The sequence below is a fragment of the Cotesia glomerata genome, linkage group LG6, assembly GCF_020080835.1.
Source record: "Cotesia glomerata isolate CgM1 linkage group LG6, MPM_Cglom_v2.3, whole genome shotgun sequence".
In the NCBI taxonomy this organism is placed as follows: domain Eukaryota; kingdom Metazoa; phylum Arthropoda; class Insecta; order Hymenoptera; family Braconidae; genus Cotesia; species Cotesia glomerata.
Window position 1 is genome coordinate 1,505,285 of NC_058163.1, and position 22,061 is coordinate 1,527,345.

At 31.2% G+C, this 22,061-nt stretch overlaps 1 protein-coding gene across 1 annotated transcript in view; it reads right to left on the reverse strand.

The window, feature by feature from the left end:
- The window catches only part of LOC123267620 (lateral signaling target protein 2 homolog), a 39,422-nt gene that overhangs the window by 3,230 nt on the left and 14,131 nt on the right, over positions 1-22,061 (reverse strand). Inside the window, exons 3-4 of the mRNA XM_044732342.1 lie at positions 15,182-15,633; positions 14,583-14,927 (exon numbers count right to left, since the gene is read on the reverse strand). Of these exons, the coding sequence (XP_044588277.1) occupies positions 14,583-14,927; positions 15,182-15,633 (797 nt within the window). The remainder of the gene's footprint in view (positions 1-14,582; positions 14,928-15,181; positions 15,634-22,061) is intronic.

Below are 22,061 nucleotides of genomic sequence, written 5' to 3' on the forward strand. Positions count from 1 at the left end.
TAAATTAAAAATCTGGGCTCATAATCTTTTGAAAACTATAAAATAGACCTACTAGATGAAAACAAAGGCCCGAAACTAGTTTAAACTAAAAATCTGGGCCCATAACCTTTTGAAAACGGTAAAACACAGCTTAAGGGACTAAAAACTGGGCCCATAACTTCCAAAAGCATGACTTTTTAAAAACTATAATATGGACTTACTAGATGAAAAATAAGGCTCGAAACCAGTTTAAATTCAATTTCCGGGCCCGTAACCGTTTGAAAAAAGTAAAATATAGCTTAGAGACTAAAAACTCAGCCTATAAACTCTTGAAAACTCTAAAATGGACTTATTAGATGAAAACAAAGACTCAAAACTAGTTAAAATTAAAACCGGGCCCATAACCTTTTGAAAAAGGTAAAAAATAGATTCAAAGACTAAAAAATGGGCCCATAACCTCTAGAAGACAAAAAATTGGACCTGTAGCTCTTAAAATACAAAATTCTGGGTCCATAACCTTTTGAAAACTATAAAATGGACCTATTAGATGCAAAAAAGGCTCGAAACTAGTTGAAATTTACAGCCTGGGCCTAAAACCTATTGTTAAATAAAAAAACTAGACTTTTAATGATCAAAAATTTAGTTTAAAGTTAAGTAAACGATTATGATTAAATATCTCTTATCTATAAAATGTTTAACAAGCTCTAAGCAACACAAAGTTAAGTTATGGAATAGCTTTTCGAAAATTATATAGTAAAGAGAGTATTCGAGATCTCAGCGGCTCTTTATAAAAGATCCAAAGCACAACTATAAGCACAAGCTTAAGCACGAGTAACTTGACTTTCTCTTTATCTGAGCTCTCAACTCTCGAGTCGTAGAGGGAGTAGTGTGCAGAGTCTAGTCTCTTGAGTGGAGCAAATGTCTGTGTATATGTATATAATACACTAGACTATCTCAACTCTCAACTCCCTACTATACTCTCTATTAGTTAAACTAAACTAAAACTATTCTATCCTCCATTCTCTATCAAGATCCGAGATCCTGAATCGCGAGATACTGTTACTTTATCTACTCTTCCTTACATCTTCTCTTATAATCCTGAAACTGTTCTGGGAAAGAGGGAGACCAAGGATGAATGAATAGAACAGATTCCTTGGAGAGGAGTTTGGGGTGAATGATGATGCGATGGAAGCATCCACGTTATAACCTATACATCCAGAAGATAAAGACCAGTGAATAGAAATTATGTAGTAGCGCAGTTGATCTAACTTGAGCTTCAGCTAGTGAATTTCATTAAGCTTAATTATGAATTGTTGCATAACTTAACACTTATTTTCTTAGTTAAACAAGATAAAAGCCCCAATTATTGACACTATAAGAGACAAAGTTATGATTTGATTTTTTTTAAGCAATCAAATATCAATATCGTTGAATTTTGTTTGTGGTAATGTCTCAAGTAATGTTTTTACCAATCAATTTCTTTTTTTAAAATCATAATCACTGATATTTACTAATTAATTTTAAATAATTACATAGAGTATCCGGATACACCAATTATTGACAGGTTAAAAAACTGATTGATCTAATTATTGACATGCCTTAGCCCCAATTATTGACACCTATACTAAGCATGCCTAGAATCATCAGCTTATTCTTATTTATCCAAACTTATTATTAAGTAATTAAAGTTTATTAATAATAATTTCCATAAATGATTAATTACTATTAAAAATATAAAAATTAATTTAAAAATAATTTATTTAATCAGAAGAGTTCAAACTCTTACAGTTAATTTTTAAGGTTAAAGTAAAAAAAAAAAGCGTGATAGCGCTGTCGACTGGCTGTCAATATGAAATTCAACTTAAAAATTATCAACTAGTTATTGACACCCATTATTTAAATATTATAAAGCATACAATTAATTTCGATTATTCAATTTTATAAGTTTTTCATATATTGTTAATTAAAAAAAAAAAAATTAGAAAAACGGTAGACCCTGAAGGCCATCCGTGCAACTTCCCGCTAATTCCATACCTAGGTGCATAAAACTGCACTAATGACGTTTTTGAGCTCTTCGAGCTCAAAAATACAATTTTTGTGTTATTTTGAGCTCTTTGAGCTCAAAAGTCTGATAAAAGTTTCATAGAACAATATTTTTTAAATTTTCAAACCTCACTAACTTTTAAATGAATCAATCAATTTTCACGCGGTTGGCAGTATTTGACGCAATTTTTTTAGTTTCATGAAGAATCCAAGTTTGAATTGATAAAACTAGGAAATTTGGAGTGATTCCAAAAAAACACTTTTTTGGTTTTCTTTCGTTCATGATATTTCTTGAACGAATTGAGCAATTTTGACCGTCTTGACGGCGATCGACGTAACTTTTTCATGCTAATAGCTGATTAGTTTTTGAAATTGATCAGTGCATCCGTTTAAAAGTTATTCCAAAAAATGTCGGAGTTATGTTAAAAAAACACTTGTTTCCAAATATCTTATCGAGGATATCTCTCGAACCAATCAACCGATTTCCACGTTTTTGGCGGCGACCGACGCGTTTTTTAAGCTCTGAAATTATTTTATATCATCAAAAACGATCCGAGAAGAAATTACGAAGTTATGTCAAAAAAACACTTTTTTGGTTTTCTTTCGTTCACGATATCTCTCGAAGAAGAATATATGGCGAGGCTTTTGCCTACCTCCGAAGAGGCCGTTTCCTGGGCTCAAAAGAGCTATACACGCACGTATATCTATCCTACCCTCACATAGGAAATACACAGCCAAGTTTGCTGGCAAGGAAAAACCCTGCCCTCAAGCATTTACGCTATCATAGGACAGATGTGAATTGAGTTGAATTTAATGTCAATCTGTCCTCGTACTCAGTTAACTGTATCTACCCTTTCAACGACTGCGTTAGCCTAATCGGTAATATAATGACAACCCGACCAGTTACCAGCGGGGCCCATGCGGGGAGGTACAGCCGTAAGACCTGTTTGAGCCATAACACTTATCCCCCCTTACAAGAGTCTCGTTCGTTCGTCTGTCTAATCTAGTCCCCGAATCTTTGAGCTTACCTGCGTTGCCAAATAATTTTGACAACGTCACGAAGCCTTCCTCAGATATCTCTCGAACGAATCAACCGACTTTGACCGGATTAGCGACGATCGGCGTGGTTATTCAAGCTTAAGTGCGGATTAGTTTTTGAAGTTGATCGATAGAGCCGTTTAAAAGATATCCCAAAAAAACCACTTTCAAAAATGATTTTTTTCTTATTTTTTTTTGAGATTTTTCAAAATTTCTCGAAATCTATCGGTCTGAATCGGTTCAAATTCTCAGGAAATCTAAGTTTGAGGGAACTCTTTAGAACGCCGTTTAGTACGTTTCGATCGGTTCAGTCGTTCAAAAGTTATAAGCGAGTCGCATAGTCACACACACACACACACACACACACGCGCGCGCGCGCGCGCGCACATACATACAGACATAGTGACAACCTCGCGGGGATAGTCAGGAAAGCTTCCTGTGACCTTCAAACGTCGAGATCTGATGAAAACTCGATTTTTGCAAAACGGGGTGAAAACAATAACTTCCCGATTTTTGAAAATCTTTGATTTTCTTAGCGGGAAGTTAAAAAGATCATATAATTAGATGAAGAAATTAATTTAAACTCGTCAACTAAAAAAAATGCTTTTCTAACCAAAGTTGTTAAGAAATAAACGCTCGTAAGCTGGTTTTAACTGGTACTAACTTTATCTTTTAATAATTAATATTTAATATTAACTGACAGTAATTTTTTTCAATTTTTTAATTACTTAAAATTTAATAAAAATTTATATGATAGTTATTCTTATTACAGATAATTGAATATATTTAAAAATAATTTAGAGTGTCAATATTTAGACCCTTGTCAATAATTGGGACTTTTATCTTGTATGTTTTTTATGTAACATACAATTTTTTGGCTTAGTTTTTGATTTTCTAACAGGTTATGGACCCAGTTACTATATAATTAGAATTTATGGGCCTTGGTTAAATTTTTCAAATCTTATGATTATAGTTAAGTTTTTATTCCTAAAATTTAAAATTAGGTCCCCTATTTAGTTGAAATAAATATATAAATGTATGAAAAAAAGTATATTTATTTTCCACGGAAATAGTAAAGTTTAAAAGTTACATAAGCCCGCCTTTATGTTTATAAAAAACCAATAAAAAAGTAAAACATAAAAGGAAGAGAGAAAACGTATCTATCCACGGTTGGTCGGACAAAAGGACCGGAAACGGAGATGACGAAGAGTGAACGTCCAAGCATCACTATATTATATACCACTTGCCCGGAAGTACCAAGATATCGTTTGAGGCGCGCCGGAACTCGCTCCTGATTTACTGAGTTCGCTACTTCGTCAAGTACCAAGAAAATAGTCCACTCCAGATAAATAATACCCACACTCAACTCTTGTCTACCTCTATTTATACATCCAATAAATAATAATAGTTTATAATTGAAAGAATATTTCAAAAGATTTATATAATAATAATAATAATAATAAAAGTTAATTATTATTATTATTATTATTAATAAATAAAAAACAAGTTTATCAAAGTTTCGAGGTTATAATTCAAAATTCTAGCTTAAATATTGAAAATATCTCCCTCTATTTTTCCAAAATTTGAATTTAGAACCCAAAAGTAAAGTAGTAGAACTTATCCATAGCTTTTAAAAGTTTAAAGTATTATTTTCGGCTTAAATATTGAAGATACAAAATGATAAGAGAGCTTTTTATAGAGAATCAAATTCCCTACAAAAAAGTCTTTAATTTTAACGTACCTTCAATCTTTAAGCGAGAATTCTAAAAATACTAAAATACACATCTGGGCCCATAACCTGTTAAATGATTCGGAGTTTTCAAAAGTTTGAAGAGATCCAAGTACTCTCCTAGTGTGAAGAATTTCTATAAAAGAATAATACGTAGAAATAATTTTGTTATCTTAAAATTAATTTTTAAAAATTAATAACATTTTTGAGGAAATTTCCGAAAAATTTACTCATTAAATACTTATTAACATTTAATTGACTAAAAAATATAGCACTTTGAATTACCGATATACACTTGACAACACAAAAAGAGTGTCCCTAACCTTCAAATTTATTTATATTTACTGTCTAACTAAAATGACTAAGATGTTCTAGCATTTAAAAAACCGCGGTTACTTATGCGCATGAGTAACTGCGCAAGCGGTGTTGCCAAGTCAAATACAAGACTTTAAAAGACGCAAGTTCCGAGTGATTTTTCATAAAAAATATAAAATATCTCCGTAATACGTTCGAAAAGCTACTTTTTTTGTTGTTTTAATCGAATGCTTATTATTTTTTCAATCAAATTCAATGAAAATGAAATTTTTTTAAAATCATTAATTGCATTAAATTCTTAACCAAATACTGATGGAATCTCTATTCATGTAGAAATTACAATATTCAAACCTAATTATTTGATTAAATATCCCAGAAACCTGTTTTTTAATTTTTTTATTAATTATTAGGCCGTAGATTGAATTTACAAATTTTCAGGAAGTTTTAAAAATTTTTGCGTGGATTTCCTTATCACTTTTTAAAATGAATACCCTACAAATCATTTTTAAATTTGCCGCGTTTGGTATTAGCCGCCATTTTCTGGCGCGGGAATTGCAGCCGCCATTTTGTTGAATTTTATTGAAAATCTCTTTTTTTAATGATTTCTGATGAATTAGCTTTTTAGATAGCAATTTTATGCAATAAAAATTTGAATAACTACTTTTTTAAGTCGATTTAACTTGTAACAAACAAGTGATAGATTTAAATCTAATTATTTGATCAAATATCCCGAAAACCTATTTTTTAATTTTTCTATTAATTATTAGGCTACGTGAATTGAATTTATAAATTCGCAGTAAGTTTTAAAAATTTGACAAATAATAATTTTGAAAATTTATCACCCAAAAGTTCTAAAAAAATCAATACCGTAACCTACATCTCGTCGTAGTAGAGAAAGTACTCCAGTATATACAGGATCGAGTTACTCACGTAGCATATTCTTCTGCCCTTCCTCTTCTCTTTCCCCCAAGGAGTAGTACAAGCATATTACATATATATATATACAAAGTCCTGGAACGAGTGTCAAAGGATCTGACAAGGAGTCGCCGGTCTATATAAAATATATCTATATAATACGCGACTACGATGACGCCAATGGCGTCTGTTGCATAATACGCCGTCTGGCCCGCTATCTATTTGAACCACTGTCTACTCTCAAAGCTTAAGTAGACGAGTAACGCACCCACACGTCCAAGCGCATCTCCACACACGCGTCTAACACGTACGGAACCGTTACAACTGTTTATATAACGCAAGATGGCCGCCTGGGCGTGGTTTATAGAGCTTGCGACGTTCAGTGGGCGTGTTTAAACCAATAGTGGGGACTTGTGGGCGTGCTGAAGGCCCTGGAAGGGGTAACGTGGGGGGGGTTGTTGGAGTGGAAAATGTCGCGGGAGTGAAAATTAGAAGGATTTCGCGTAAATTGAGCTTCTCAGTTTCGGGCAGTGGGGTGGGGAGTAAGGCTCGTAAGTGGGGCAGAGAAGGAGAGGGAGCCATTCAGGGGAAGATATTACATGGTGTAGAGCTTTGGTTGGGGGTACTACGGTACTACGATAGCGTACTATGAGTTGTACTCTACAAACGTTGCGCTTTCGCTCACACTCAACTCTTTGTCTCGTACGATATTTTATTGGGGTATAAATTTTAGGTTTTTTATATTGTAATATTTTATTGTTTTGGTTTTTAGATGGTCATATATGATTTTATATGGCAATATATACTTCAAATATGATCACATATATTAAATATGATTTTATATGATCAGATATCCGTCACATATGTCATATGTGACCATATATGGTCACATGTAGTCATATATGATCAGATATGATTTTATATGGTCACATATACTTCAAATATGATCACATGTGTTTCATATGTGAATTTTGTGGGTTAAACATGATCACATATATTGAATATGATCAAATATGAACTTATATGACCACATATGATTATATACCCATCACATATGGTCATATGTGACCTTATAAGCTTAGATACCGGTCACTTGTGGTTATATATGACCATATATAGTCCATATATAGAGTCATAGGTACTCATATATGATCAGATGCCCATCACATATGGTCATATATGACCATATATGGCCACAGGTAATCATTTATGATCTGATACCTGTCACATATGATCATATGTGACTTTATGTGATCAGATGACCGTTACATATTGTCATATATGGTCATAAATAGTCATATATGATCAGATACCGGTCACATATGGTCATATATGGCCACAGTTAGTCATATATGACTACATATGGACACAGGTAGTCATTTATGACCACATACCCGTCACATATTCTTCATATATCGTCACAAATGGTTATATTTGTAAACTATCGACGTTCTAATTAGCAAATTGTCTAACTCCATTTTAGAGAATCTTCTATTTGTATGAAAAAAACAATTAGTTAAAAATTTATTATTATTTTTAAAAATTGTTTAATATCATTTATATCTAATAGAAATATGATATTTAGGTTTTGAATCATTTCAATGATTTATAATTGGATTATCGCTACATCAAAATGCTAAAAAATTACCCTCTAAAAAATAAGAAGTTAGACAAATTGCCAATTAGACAGTCGATATGGTCATATATGATTACATATAATCATAAATGATCAAATGTGTAAGAAAAAATTTTAAATATTAAAAAAAAATTTTTTTTTCAATTTTACTTAGAATAATAATATTGAAAAAATTATTCGGACATAAATAATGACTTTCATTAATCAATTACACCCGTAGTTTATTACTCACGTTATTGCACTGTTAAAAAGTGTCACCTGTGGTGCAGGTGGTAAAAATCATCTGCAGTTAACACGCGAAAAAATAATTAAGGTGATATAATGTATAAATAAATAAAGAAACAAATAAATAAAAACATGAGGGCGGAGGAAACATTTTCTGTTGCAGAGTAGCAAAATAAAATAAAATAAAAAAAAAAAAAAAGGGAGAAACAAGGTGCCAGGTAGAGTAAAAGACGACACTTAGGAAAGTTTTCGAATGAACGAACAAAGGAAATTTCTACATGTATACAAAGGGAGATGAAATTGCGATAGAGAAAATGTACTTGCAACATCTTTTCTCTTTCCTCATCTCAACATAATATTTTATTTTTTTTTTTTTTCCTCCACTCGTCATTCTTATACACACCGTCTCGTTTACTCGCTCACATTTTAGCTCTCATTCCAGTTTCTCACTTAGCTGTAGACACTTGCATTACGATGAAAATGTTTCTTGGGGTGGTTTTTTATTTTAAGTTTGGTTTTCTACTGAGATAAATGAAATAAAAAATTTATGTGGGGTTTTTTTTTAAAGATACTTTTTATATTTTTATCATCGAAGTCAGAAATAATAATAATAACAATTGTAAAAATAAATTTAAAAGTTTATTCTTAGAATTTTTACTCTAACAGGTTATCGGCCCAGACGCATATTTTAGTTTTTTTAAAATTCTAACTCAAGGGTTAGAGATACGTTAAAATTGATTCCTGAAAATTTATTCAATCTACGTATATAATTTAAAAATAATTTATTTAATCAGAAGAGTTCAAACTCTCACAGTTAATTTTTTAGGTTAAAGTAAAAAAAAGGCGTGATAGCGCTGTCGAATGGATGTCAATATGAGATTCAACTTAAAAATTATCAACTAGTTATTGACACCCATTATTTAAGTATTATAAAGGAAACAATTAATTTCGATTATTCTATTTTATAAATTTTTCATATATTGTTAATTAAAAAAAAAAAAAATCATATTATTAGATGAATAAATTAATTTAAACTCGGCATTTAAAAAAAATGCTTTTCTAACCAAAGTTGTTAATAAAATAGATGCTTGTAAGCTGGTTTTAACTGGTGCTAACTTTATTTTTTAATAATTAATATTTAATATTAACAGGCAGTAATTTTTTTCAATTTTTTAATTAATTAGAATTTAATAAAAATTTATATGATAGTTATTTTTATTACAGATGATTAAATATATTTAAAAATAATTTAGGGTGTAAATATTTAGACCCCTGTCAATAATTAAGGCTTTTACCTTAGTCAAATTTTTAAAACTTCCTGAAAATTTGTAAATTTAATCTATTTAAGCTAATGTAGCCTAATAGTTAATAAAAAAATTAAAAAACAAGTTTCCGGGATATTTAATTAAATAATTAGGTTTGAATATTGTAATTTTTACATGAATCGAGATTCCACCAGAATTCGGTTAAGAATTTAATGCAATTAACGATTTAAAAACAATTTTATTTTCATTGAATTTGATTAAAAAATTAATAAGCTTTCGATTAAAACAATAAAAAAAGTAGCTTTCCGAACGTATTCACTGTAAATCGAAGTGTTTTAAAAGTGACTACAAATGGGCATTTAACATGGGAAATTAAAACACATGGAAGTGTTTTAAAAGTGACTACAATGCTTCTAGATAGGAACAAAACACTTTATGTGTGTTTTGTTAAAACACTTGGATTTACAGTGTTACGGAGATATTTTATATTTTTTATGAAGTCTTGTATTTGACTTGGTAACTAATTTTTAAAAATTAATTTTAAGATAACAATAGTATATTTCTTACCTAGGGCAGGAAAATAAGAAATTTCTCAGATTACATGTAATTGTTGACCGAGGCGAAGCCGAGGTCGACAAACATGTGATCTGAGGCTTTCTTATTTCCTGCCCGTGGTGAGAATACTATTTTTCTCCTCGACGGAGGCGGAAAGCGGCATTTTCATGTAGCGCAGCGGGAGGAAAATTGACGCTTTCCGCCCGGAGGGGAGAAAAATTATTTCTACGTATTATTTATTATAGACATTCTTTACACTAGGAGGGTACTTGGATTTTTTTAAATTGTTCAATTTAAAAAATCTTGGGTTCTAATTATTCTAAAAAAAAACATAAAGGGCTTTTTTAAAAGCTTTTTTGAGAGGGAACAAATTAGTGTTCTTTGAAATTTTTGATAAATTCGATAGTTTTCAAGATATCAAAGCCAAAAATCAAAAATAAAGCTTAACAATATTTTGGGTAATTATAATTGTTAATTATTTAAGTTACTTTCAATAAAAGGTCTTGGAATAAGAAAAAGAAGTTGGTAATAGAAGCGATCTTATCCCTTGACTAATTAGCCTCTGCCAATTAGCGTTTAATGAGACCCTTAGAAAGGAAATCTCGGAGCAGCGAAGGCGAAACGAACCACCCATTACATCAGTTGACAACTTCTTCAACCCCTAGACCCTTACAACCTCATAGTTGTCCTCACATTTATTAACCTCCTATCTATAACTCTATTCTCGAGTCCCTTATTCACGCCCTTATCTCTTATCGATAGTCTGCTCTCCCTAACTTTATCCTTCACTTCACCATTTATGTATTTTTCAACTTTTTCTTCTTACTTGCTCAGTTGACTATCGAGATCACGACCCTCTTGACTTTCTTTTGCTTTGCTAGCCACCGAGTATCAATTAATTTATTATTTATTATTATTATTAAAAAAAAAATTAAAAAAACGGTAGACCCTGAAGGCCATCCGTGCAACTTCCCGCTAATTCCATACCTAGGTGCATAAAACTGCACTAATGATGTTTTTGAGGTCTTCGAGCTCAAAAGTCTGATAGAAGTATCATAGAACAATATTTTTTAAATTTTCAAACCGCACTAACTTTTGAATAAATCAACCGATTTTCACGTGATTGGCAATATTTAACACAATTTTTTTAGTTTCATGAAGAATCTTCAAGTTTGAATTGATAAAACTAGCAAATTTGGAGTTATTCCAAAAAAACACTTTTTTTTTGTTTTCTTTCGTTCATGATATTTCTTGAACGAATTGACCAGTTTTGACCGGCTTGACGGCGATCGACGTAATTTTTTTATGCTAATAGCTGGTTAGTTTTTGAAATCGATCAGTGCAGCTGTTTAAAAGTTATTCCAAAAAATGTCGGAGTTATGTTAAAAAAACACTTGTTTCCAAATATTTTATCGAGGATATCTCTCGAACCAATCAACCGATTTCCACGTTTTTGGCGGCGATCGACGCGGTTTTTTAAGCTCTGAAATTATTCTATATCATCAAAAACGATCCGAAAAGAAATGACGAAGTTATGTCAAAGAAACACTTTTTTCGGTTTTCTTTCGTTCACGATATCTCTCGAACGAATCAACCGATTTTGACCGGATTAGCGACGATCGGCATGATTTTTCAAGCTTAAGGGCGGATTAGTTTTTGAAGTTGATCGATAAAGCCGTTTAAAAATTATTCCAAAAAAAACCACATTCAAAAATGATTTTTTTCTTATTTTTTTTAAGATCTTTCAAAATTTCTCAAAATCTATCGGTCCGAATCGGTTCAAATTCTCAGGAAATCTAAGTTTGAGGGAACTCTTTAGAACGCCGTTTGGTACGTTCCGATCGGTTCAGTCGTTCAAAAGTTATAAGCGAGTCACATAGTCACACACACACACACACACACACGCACGCGCGCGCGCGCGCACACGCTCACAACTTTAAAGAACGCAAGTTCCGAGTGATTTTTCATAAAAAATATAAAATATCTCCGTAATACGTTCGGTAAGCTACTTTTTTTTTATTGTTTTAATCTTTAGCTTATTATTTTTTCAATCAAATTCAATGAAAATAAATTTTTTTTAAATCGTTAATTGCATTAAATTCTTAACCAAATACTGGTGGAATCTCCATTCATGTAAAAATTACAATTTTCAAACCTAATTATTTGATTAAATATCCCGGAAACCTGTTTTTTAATTTTTTTTTATTAATTATTAGGCTACGTAGATTAAATTTACAAATTTTCAGGAAGTTTTAAAAATTTTTGCGTGGATCTCCTTGTCACTTTTTAAAATAAATATCTTACAAATCATTTTTAAATTTGCCGCGCTTGGTATTAGCCGCCATTTTCTGGCGCGGGAATTGCAGCCGCCATTTTGTCGATTATTCTTGAAAATCTCTTTTTTTAATGATTTTTAATGAATTAGCCTTTAATAAAGCAATTTTATGCAATAAAAATTTGACTAATTATTTTTCAAGTCTATTTTAACAAACATGTGATAAATTAGGCTACGTAGATTGAATTTACAAATTTTCAGGAAGTTTTAAAAATTTTACTTCGCGTGGATCTACTTAAACTCGCAAAAATGATATTGAAAATTTCAATATTGTTTTTTTTGACTTTAAGCTCCGATATCTCCAAAACTATCAAATTTATCAAAAATTTCAAAGAACAATTTTTTGTTCTCAATAAAAAAAAGCCCTTCATATTATTTTTATAATAATTAGAAGCCAAGAAATAATAAAAATAGTTTTTAAAAAAAGTAAGCTAATAAATCTTATCTAAAAATACCCAACAAATATTAATTAAAAGGAATGCTTTTGTGTTACGGATTTCACGAACTCGACTAATTGCTCCGTATTTTCCGGGATGCCACTGTTATATAGTTCTAACGATACTTTACCGAGCTATTATAAATTTAAATTTAAATTCTATTCAATTAAAGTTAAATTCTCTTTCAGCTTTCCAAATCTTTAGAAGCATTAAAAATGCTTATATTAAAAAAAATATTAAATTTATGAAAAATTTAAGAATGATTTTTGTTAAGGATAAAAAAACCTTTAAAATAAGCCATTAAAATTATTTTTAGAATAATTAGAAGCCGAGTTATGATAAAAATTAATTAGAAACTTAATTGTTTTCAGAGAATTAAAGAAGAATTGAAATTATGAAGAGAATTTTGGAAAATTGAAGGCGTGGGAGGTTAATGTGAGTATTGAACAATTAATTTATTAATCCAATAAACAATTGAGTAATTTAAGCAATTTAATCGGGTACTCAAGCGTAACTTTCTGCAAATAAAACCGAATTAAAAAACAAGAGACATTTTTTTTGTGAGTAAAAAAATTGACAGAAAATCGTGGCGTAGTTTTTTCTCTGGTACATATGTGCGATTTCAATCACAAATATATATAGAGGTAGATAAATACAAATAGTTCAGTCTAGCTCTAACATAGCATCACTGTCTAGCAGCATGTGTGAGTGTGAGTGAGCTGTAGTATCTAGCTTTGCAATTTCACGCCCAGTCAAGTGTAATAGAATCGCGTTTGGTTTACCACCAAGGCCCATCGCGGTGTGCGTTCATGCGCGCTAGTAATAATAACCCTTTCACCCGATCACATATATATATATACATATGTACTGATGTGTGTTGGCAGTCGAAAAACTATTTTCCAATGTCCGGTGCTAATGCTTTTATAAAACTTTTTTCACCCCGAAAATACAGTAATTATTATTAAATCCCATGGAAAATTTTTTAAAGAGTTTTTGGGAGAGTTTAATTATTAGTTTGTGGGAAAGTTCAATATTTTTGATTGTTATTTTGGTGGATCTTAAGGTTATGGGCCCAGTTTTTGACTTTTCAACAGGTTATGGACCCAGTTTCATAATTTTTCACAACTTGTAAGCTTAATTGCTATTTTTTTCAGTTTTGAAATTAGTTTTTGACTTTTTATAGGTCATGGGCCCAGTTTAGAGGTTTTAAAAGTGTTCAGGGCCTATTAATAGAATTTCTTAGCAGGTTAAAAACCATTTTTGTTGATTTTTTGAAGGTTGAAGGCTCATTTTCCAACTTTTCAACAGGTTATGGGTCCAGTTTTTAATTTTTTCACAGTTTATAGGCTCAATTTCTGAGTAGTTTATAACTTTTTATAGGTTATGGGCCAAGTTTAGATGTTATAAAAGTGTTCAAGACGTATTTTTAAAATTTGTTAGCAGGTTATAGGCCCAGTTTTCAACTTTTTAACAGGTTATGGGCTCAGTTTCTTAATTTTTTACAATTTGTAGACTTAATTTCTAGTTATTTATGTTTTCAAGTTAGTTTTTTTTTTACTTTTTATAGTTTATGGGCTCAGATTAGAGGTTTTATAAGTATTCAGGGCCAGTATTTTGAATTTTTTAACAGTTAATAGGCCTAGTTTCTAATTTATTAAAAGCATATCCACTTAATTTCTAATTTTTCAAGGCTTTACGCTTACTTTTTAGCTGTTTATAGGTTATGGGCCCAATTAAGAGTTTTTAAAAAGGTTCAGTGCGTATTTTTTGAGTCTTTCAACATTTAATAAGCGATTTGTCTCGATTTTCTTAAGGTTATAGGTTTAGTTTTTGACTTCTTTATAGGTTATGGGTCCAGTTGCTACTTTTTTTCAATTTTTCTTATAAATTTGTACTTTTTTGCGGTTTTAAGTCTAATTTTTGGCGTTTTAAAGGTTATGGGCCCAGTCTACAGGCCTCAGAGTATTAATAGGTCTTTTTTCTGAATTTTTAAAGGGCTATAGGCCCAGTTTCTAATTTTAAAACTCACCTTAACCTTAAGAAACTTAAAATAAGGCCCATAACCTTTAGAAACTTGAAGAAATTCCTATCTACTAAAAAAATAATTTACCTGCTGCATTTTCTCAAAATCTAAACAAGGCCTTGGTTGCCTGTGAGGCGGTCTATGTCTCTTTCTGGGACTACACGCACTCAGTTCACCCACGTCCATATCTACACTGTACTGCTGTTGATAATGATGATGCTGATGCTGGTGCTGATAATGATGATGATGGTGATGGTGGTGATAGAGATGATGATGCCTGGGCCTGGACCTGGGCCTAGGTGGCGCTTTAGCAGCGTGGAAAAGTTTAGGCGGTGGGGACTGGGACCGTCCTGGTTTATGAGCGTCAACTGGTGGCGAACTTCGGAACTGGACCGGTTGAGAGATCACGTTGGCTCCCAGAAGTCCTTGGACCTAAAAATATATTTTTTAATAAAATAAAAAATAAATTTAACAGGTTATGGGCCCAGACTTGCATTTTAGAACTTTTAAATTTCTTGCTTAACAGTTAATGCTACGACAAAATTTATAAAACCTTTCTTGTAGGGAATTTAATTCTTTACAATAAAGGTCTCATAATTTTTTCAAATCTTCAATATTAAACCCAAAATTTTGAATTTAAACTTAAAATTCAAGACTTAAACCAACAAAATGAATTAAATTTGTACCTCTTCATCGCTAGAACCCGAACCAGGTTCCTTTCCAGCCCTGCTAACAGGAGCAGAACAGCTGGCTGCAACATTAGAATCACTACTAGGCCCGGGGGTGGGCCCAGGCCTTCCAGAGCCAGGAATCGCCTGCGACTGCGTGCAGTGCGACTGCAAATTGTTAGAATTGTTCACTTGAGACCACTTTCTTTTCTCTGGGGCAGTAGCGGGCCTGAGGCCCTGAGACGCGACCACTTTCGGACTGTTTATAACCTCTAGCTCCTCCTCGGAACTGTGGTGGTCGTTGTAACTCAAGTGCAAGTTGTTGTCGGACAAAGAAGTTCTTCCTTCGGCTTGTTGTTCCTCTCCAGAGATAGAGGTTCCAAATGCGAAGGCCGATAAGTTGGGACAGAAGTCTGTGTCCGATGGGACTGCTGAGTCTGTTAGTCCGGGGCTTGAGGGACTTGCCATAGCTGTAAATTTAAAATTTATTAATTAAAAAATATTATTACCGACTGCTGGTATTTGATTCTCGGATACCGACTGTAGATATGTACTGCTTTTACCGACGGTTGAATTTTTAATAAAAAATAAACTATTGAAAAACAAGGACTGTTCTTCCTGACATATTTATAGAAAGCTACTTTTATCGATAATTCATCATAAATTTTTAATTATAAAAAATCTTTGTCTTTATTTTAGTTAAATTAATTTCCTAATCTAGAAATGTCTTAAAAAAAATCAATTATTTGTAAATAATTAATATTTTTCAATATTAATATTTATTATTAACACCGACACATGATATAAAAATAATTATCGACAGTCGATATAGATAGTATAACTTTTTATTGCATAATTTGAAATATCAGGAACTATATTTTGAAACTAAATTAAAAAACTTCTATTTCTAGTATCGATAAGTCAAATTTAATTTAATTACCGACTGTTGATGATAATTAAAAAAAAATCTGTTTTTTATAGTATTAATTACAATTTAATGGAAAGGATAAAACAAATTCCTGTAAAATGAAAAGACCACACCGGAAAAGGACGAGCTGAAATGATAAAAACAAAAAGAAGGGTTCGAGTAGTAGTTTACTGAGAAATTTATGAGCCGTCACGGTTGCCCTTTCAAATATGGCTTCTTCCTCAGTCTCAGTGTCGTATACACACCGGCGTTTCCCCGTTACAAGCTACACTATGTGTTATATATGTTGTATGTATGTTATGTACCACCGCCCCTCATTAGGATCCGTTTACTTAGCCAAACGCCCGTAGGGGGATCACAATATACATTATATACATGAAAGAGAAGTTGCTCTTAAGCAGAAGCAGAAGGCTTTGAAGAATCACTACCAGCCGTGAGAGGGATCACGGGAAGCTTACGAGGGGCCATATATATATATATATATATATATATATATATATATATATATATATATATATATATATTTAAAGCATACCAATGGAAGCCGGAGTGAACACAAGGGGCAATTATACACAACTATTTACTCACTAATACGAAAACAGAATGTAAACATGGATTTAAATACTCGTGTAAATTTGGACGAGAAAACATTAATTCTCTGGTTAATTTGAGCGACTGTGCCTAAGGATAAGGACTTGGGACGTCGGGAAGGATTTTCTTGGATTCTAGAGCTCATGAGCTTTAAAATGAGTACCCACATGACCCTATACTCCAGAAAGTCGGTCCAAACCTGGAATTCTCCAGGTCCTTCCTGGAGCAGCATCCTCGGGGGAAGTAGGTCGTGTGGGTAGTCATTTTAAAGGGCTTGAAGTAAGGAATTTGGAAATGTGGGTCGCGTCGAAGTTTGGAGAAGCTGGAGAAGATTACTGAAGCATTTTGTTTTAAAGGGAGGTTTTAGGATTGGGGGGAGTATAAATAGGACAGTAAATTGGTTTATCGATATCCGTCGGTTGAGACGAGCATGTAAATGGTGACTGGAGGAAAATAGAAATAGAAAATCCAATCACGTAGGGCGTTGGTTGTGTACCAAATTCACGAAAACTGTTACTTTTTATTATTTTTCGCTCGGCGATTTTACGTGTCTCGAGATTTATGTCGCGTTTTATCACGACACTGAACTTTACATTTTTATTTTTTTTTGGTTTTAAACTTTTGATATCAAATAATAATAATAATAATAATAATAACTTTTTAATATTATTATTGCATTTTTTTATTAAAAATTTAAATGTTTAATTTTTAATTTAAAATTCTAGCCAAAAAAATTATAGGAAACTTTTTTGAGAGAGAATTAATTTTTCTGTGAAAAAAGGTTCTTATTAATTTTGCCCTATCTCTCTCCCTTTTTACAAAATTTGAATTTTCAATTCAAAAATCAAGTTAAAATTATCCATAGTTTTCAAAAGTTTAAAGTGCCATTTTTGGCTAAAATATTGAAGATAAAATAAAATAATGAGATCTTTTTCATAGAGAATTAAATTCCTTACAAAAAAGGTCCTTACCAATTTTATTGTATCTCTAACCCTTGAGCAAGAAATCTAAAAATACTAAAATACAAGTCTGGGTCCATAACCTGTTAAATGATTCGGAGTTTTTAAAAGTTTAAAGTACCATTTTTGGCTAGAATATTAAAGATACAAAAAGATTATAAGAGACCTTTTTTATAGAAAATTAAGGAGATCTAAGTACCCTCCTAGTGTAAAGAATATCTATAAAAAAATCATGCGTAGAAATATTTTTGTTATGCATCTTAAAATTAATTAATAGCATTTTTGAGGAAATTTCAGAAAAATTTACTCAATAAAAAATTATTAACATTTAATTGACTAATAACGAATCTAGCACTTTGAATTACCGGCATACACTTGACAACACAAAAAGAGTTCCATAACCTTCAAATTTATTTATGTTTACTGTCTAACTAAAGTTACTAAGATGTTCTAGCATTTAAAAAACCGCAGTTACTTATGCGCATGAGTAACTGCGCAAGCGGTGTTGCCAAGTCAAATACAAGACTTTAAAGAACGCAAGTTCCGAGTGATTTTTCATAAAAAATATAAAATATCTCCGCAATACGTTCGGAAAGCTACTTTTTTGTTGTTTTAATCGAAATCTTATTATTTTTTCAATCAAATTCAATGAAAATGAAATTTTTTAAAAATCATTAATTGCATTAAATTCTTAACCAAATACTGGTGGAATCTCTATTCATGTAAAAATTACAATTTTCAAACTTAATTATTTAATTTAATATCCCGGAAACCTGTTTTTTAATTTTATTAATCATTAGGCTACGTAGATTGAATTTACAAATTTTTAGGAAGTTTTAAAAAATTTGACTACTTCACGTGGATCTCCTTAATATATTTTAAAATATTACCCGAGTCTGTCAATTAGCGAAAATAAAATAATAATTTTCCAAACAAACTTTTAAATTTGAATTCTATAAATTGTACCCTCAATCTCTTGGATAATTTATACGCCGCACTTTGCTAATATGACAGTTGATTTCTGTCATATTAATACCTAACCTGTTTATTCTGACATCAAGGATGTGTATAATAATTAGTTTACCGATACTAGACAGCTTTCACTTGGAATACGAGTGATATATGCAAATCTATACGTCGGCATCGACTTTTCTCAATTCTGGAGCTCGAGAGCTTTCAAATGAGTAGAAGCTCGACCCCTGTTCCAGGAGGTGGATACCTGGGAAGAGCTAAATTTATGAGGATCTTTTTTGTCGGAAATTTAAGGAGATCCACGCCAAGTAGTCAACTTTTGAAAACTTCTTGAAAGTTTGGAAATTCAATCTACGTAGCCTAATGATTAATGAAAAAATTAAAAAACAGCTTTCCGGGATATTTAATTAAATAATTAACTTTGAAAATTTTAATTTTTACATGAATGGAGATTCCACCAGTATTTGGTTAAGAATTTAATGCAATTAAGGTAGTTGTAGCGTGATAGGCATTTCAACAGAAAATTATAAAATTTTTTTTATCGAAAGATAAATATATTAATAATTCACTACCAAAATTTCAGATCAATTGACCGCACCGTTTTTAAGTAATTAATTTTCGAAATTGCGTCTTTTACACGTAGAGGTATAGAGAGATGGTAAAGTTAGTATGAAATCTTTGGCCCGCTCGAGTGGTACGGAAGATTTCATACTAACTTTACCATCTCTCTATACTTCTACGTGTAAAAGATGCAATTTTGAAAATTAATTACTTAAAAACGGTGTGGTCAATTGATCTGAAATTTTGGTAGTGAATTATTAACATATTTATCGTTCAATAAAAAAAATTCCATAATTTTCTGTTGAAATGCCTATCACGCTACAACTACCTTAACGATTTAAAAAAAATTTTATTTTCATTCAATTTGATTGAAAAAGTAATAAGCTGTCGATTAAAACAATAAAAAAAGTAGCTTTCCGAACGTGTAACGGAGATATTTTATATTTTTTATGAAAAATACTCGGAACTTGCGTTTTTCAAAGTCTTGTATTTGACTTGGCAGCACCGCTTGCGCAGTTACTCATGCGCATAAGTAACCGCGGTTTTTTAAATGCTAGAACATCTTAGTCATTTTAGTTAGACAGTAAACATAAATAAATTTGAGGGTTAGGGACACTCTTTTTGTGTTGTCAAGTGTATACCGGTAATTCAGAGTGCTATATTTATTATTAGTCAATTAAATGTTAATAATCAACAGACTCGATAGAGTCTGGCGCCAAGTTCCGTTCTCAAGCCAGACTACCGAGTGTGTATATACCGTAAGCAGAACGGTTTTTTGAGGTTACAAATTTTTTTTCAAATTTATTTTGATTTTTCTTTTTTATGATATTTTATAATAGTAGTTCATGCTTTTTATTACGCGTATTACTTGATTATTATCAATTATCTTTATAATTTCTATTTAAAATTATTAAAAATAATAAGCACAAACTATAGCGACCCAGATTTTTAGATTTTAACTTTTTTCTTATGTAAAGAGCGGACAGCCAGAGACTAAATAATATAAGGATGCATGCTAATCTTATAATAGATGGGAAACTACAGTGAAAAAAAGATATTTGACAGCTTGCAATTACACACGCCAGGCAGCGCAAGAATAACTTTTACATGAACTATAGCTTAAAGGGGATAGTTTGCCACCGGATATATATTAAATTAAAATTGTCAATTTTTATTATAATTACAAAAAATACTGAAATCCGAACAAAAACAGTTTCACTGTAAAAAAATCACGCCAAGTCCACGTTCATAAGACTATTAAGAAAAAAAAATTTTATTTCTTTACAAAAAGATATAAAATAAAAAATTAAAAAATCCAAATAACCGATATGGTTGTATATGATTTTCGGAAATTAAAAAAAATTTTGTTGTAAATTTAAAAATTAAAAGAAACAATTCTAGAACGTACTTGGTGTGCGTCATTGTGTAGTTCAATTTTTTTAAAAAGTTCTAGTAGATAGATTTTAGGAATTTCATAAAAAGTGAAATTTTTCGTAACCACGCACACTAAATACGTTCCAAAATTGTTTCTTTTAATTTTTAAATTTACAACAAAATTTTTTTTAATTTCCGAAAATCATATACAACCATATCGGTTACTTGGATTTTTTAATTTTTTATTTTATATCTTTTTGTAAAGAAATAAAATTTTTTTTTCTTAATAGTCTTATGAACGTGGACTTGGCGTGATTTTTTTACAGTGAAACTGTTTTTGTTCGGATTATTTAATGAGTAAATTTATCGGAAATTCCCTCCAAAATGTTATTAATTTTTAAAAATTAATTTAAAGATAACAAAAGTATTTCTACGTATTATTTTTTTATAGACATTCTTTACACAAGGAGGGTACTTGGATCTCCTTAAAGAGATCCACGCGAAGAAAAATTTTTAAAACTTCCTGATAATTTATTTGTAAATTCAATCTACGTAGCCTAATAATTAATGAAAAAATTATAAAACAGGTTCCCGGGATATTTAATCAAATAATTAGGTTTAAATATTGTAATTTTTACATGAATCGAGATTCCATCAGTATTTGGTTAAGAATTTAATGCAATTAACGATTTAAAAAAAATTTTATTTTCATTGAATTTGATTGAAAAAGTAATAAGCTTTCGATCAAAACAATAAAAAAAGTAGCTTTCCGAACGTATAACCGAGATACATTATATTTTTTATGAAAAATCACTCGGAACTTGCGTTCTTTAAAGTCTTGTATTTGACTTGGCAACACCGCTTGCGCAGTTACTCATGCGCATAAGTAACCGCGGTTTTTTAAATGCTAGAAGATCGTAGTAATTTTGGTTAGACAGTAAACATAAATAAATTTGAAGGTTGGGACACTCTTTTTGTGTTTTCAAGTGTATACCGGTAATTCAGAGTGCTATACTTTTTATTAGTCAATTGAATGTTAATAATTATTTAATGAGTAAATTTATCGGAAATTCCCTCCAAAATGTTATTAATTTTAAAAAATTAATTTAAAGATAACAAAAGTATTTCTACGTATTATTTTTTTATAGACATTCTTTACACAGGGAGGGTACTTGGATCACCTTAAATTCACGTTCACCTTTACTTTTCTTCCCTTCTTTCTTAACCCTTTTACGTCTTTTTCTTCACGTGACGCCCTCGAGCACGTGCGTGCGCAGACGTGACGGCAAACTTTACTCTGGTGGACTATATATGTGCTATACAAGTCCAGGGTGTCTAGAGTCTGGTGAGACTTGAATGTGCTCAGAGCGAGATAGAATTTCTGCTCACAGGATGATTTATTGGGAAAATTTATTCCCAAGGGTACAACATACGTCCTTTGTATATATGTACTCACCTGGGAATTATCCAAGTATTTTTAAAACGCTTTTTTAGCTATTTTTTTGAGGAAATT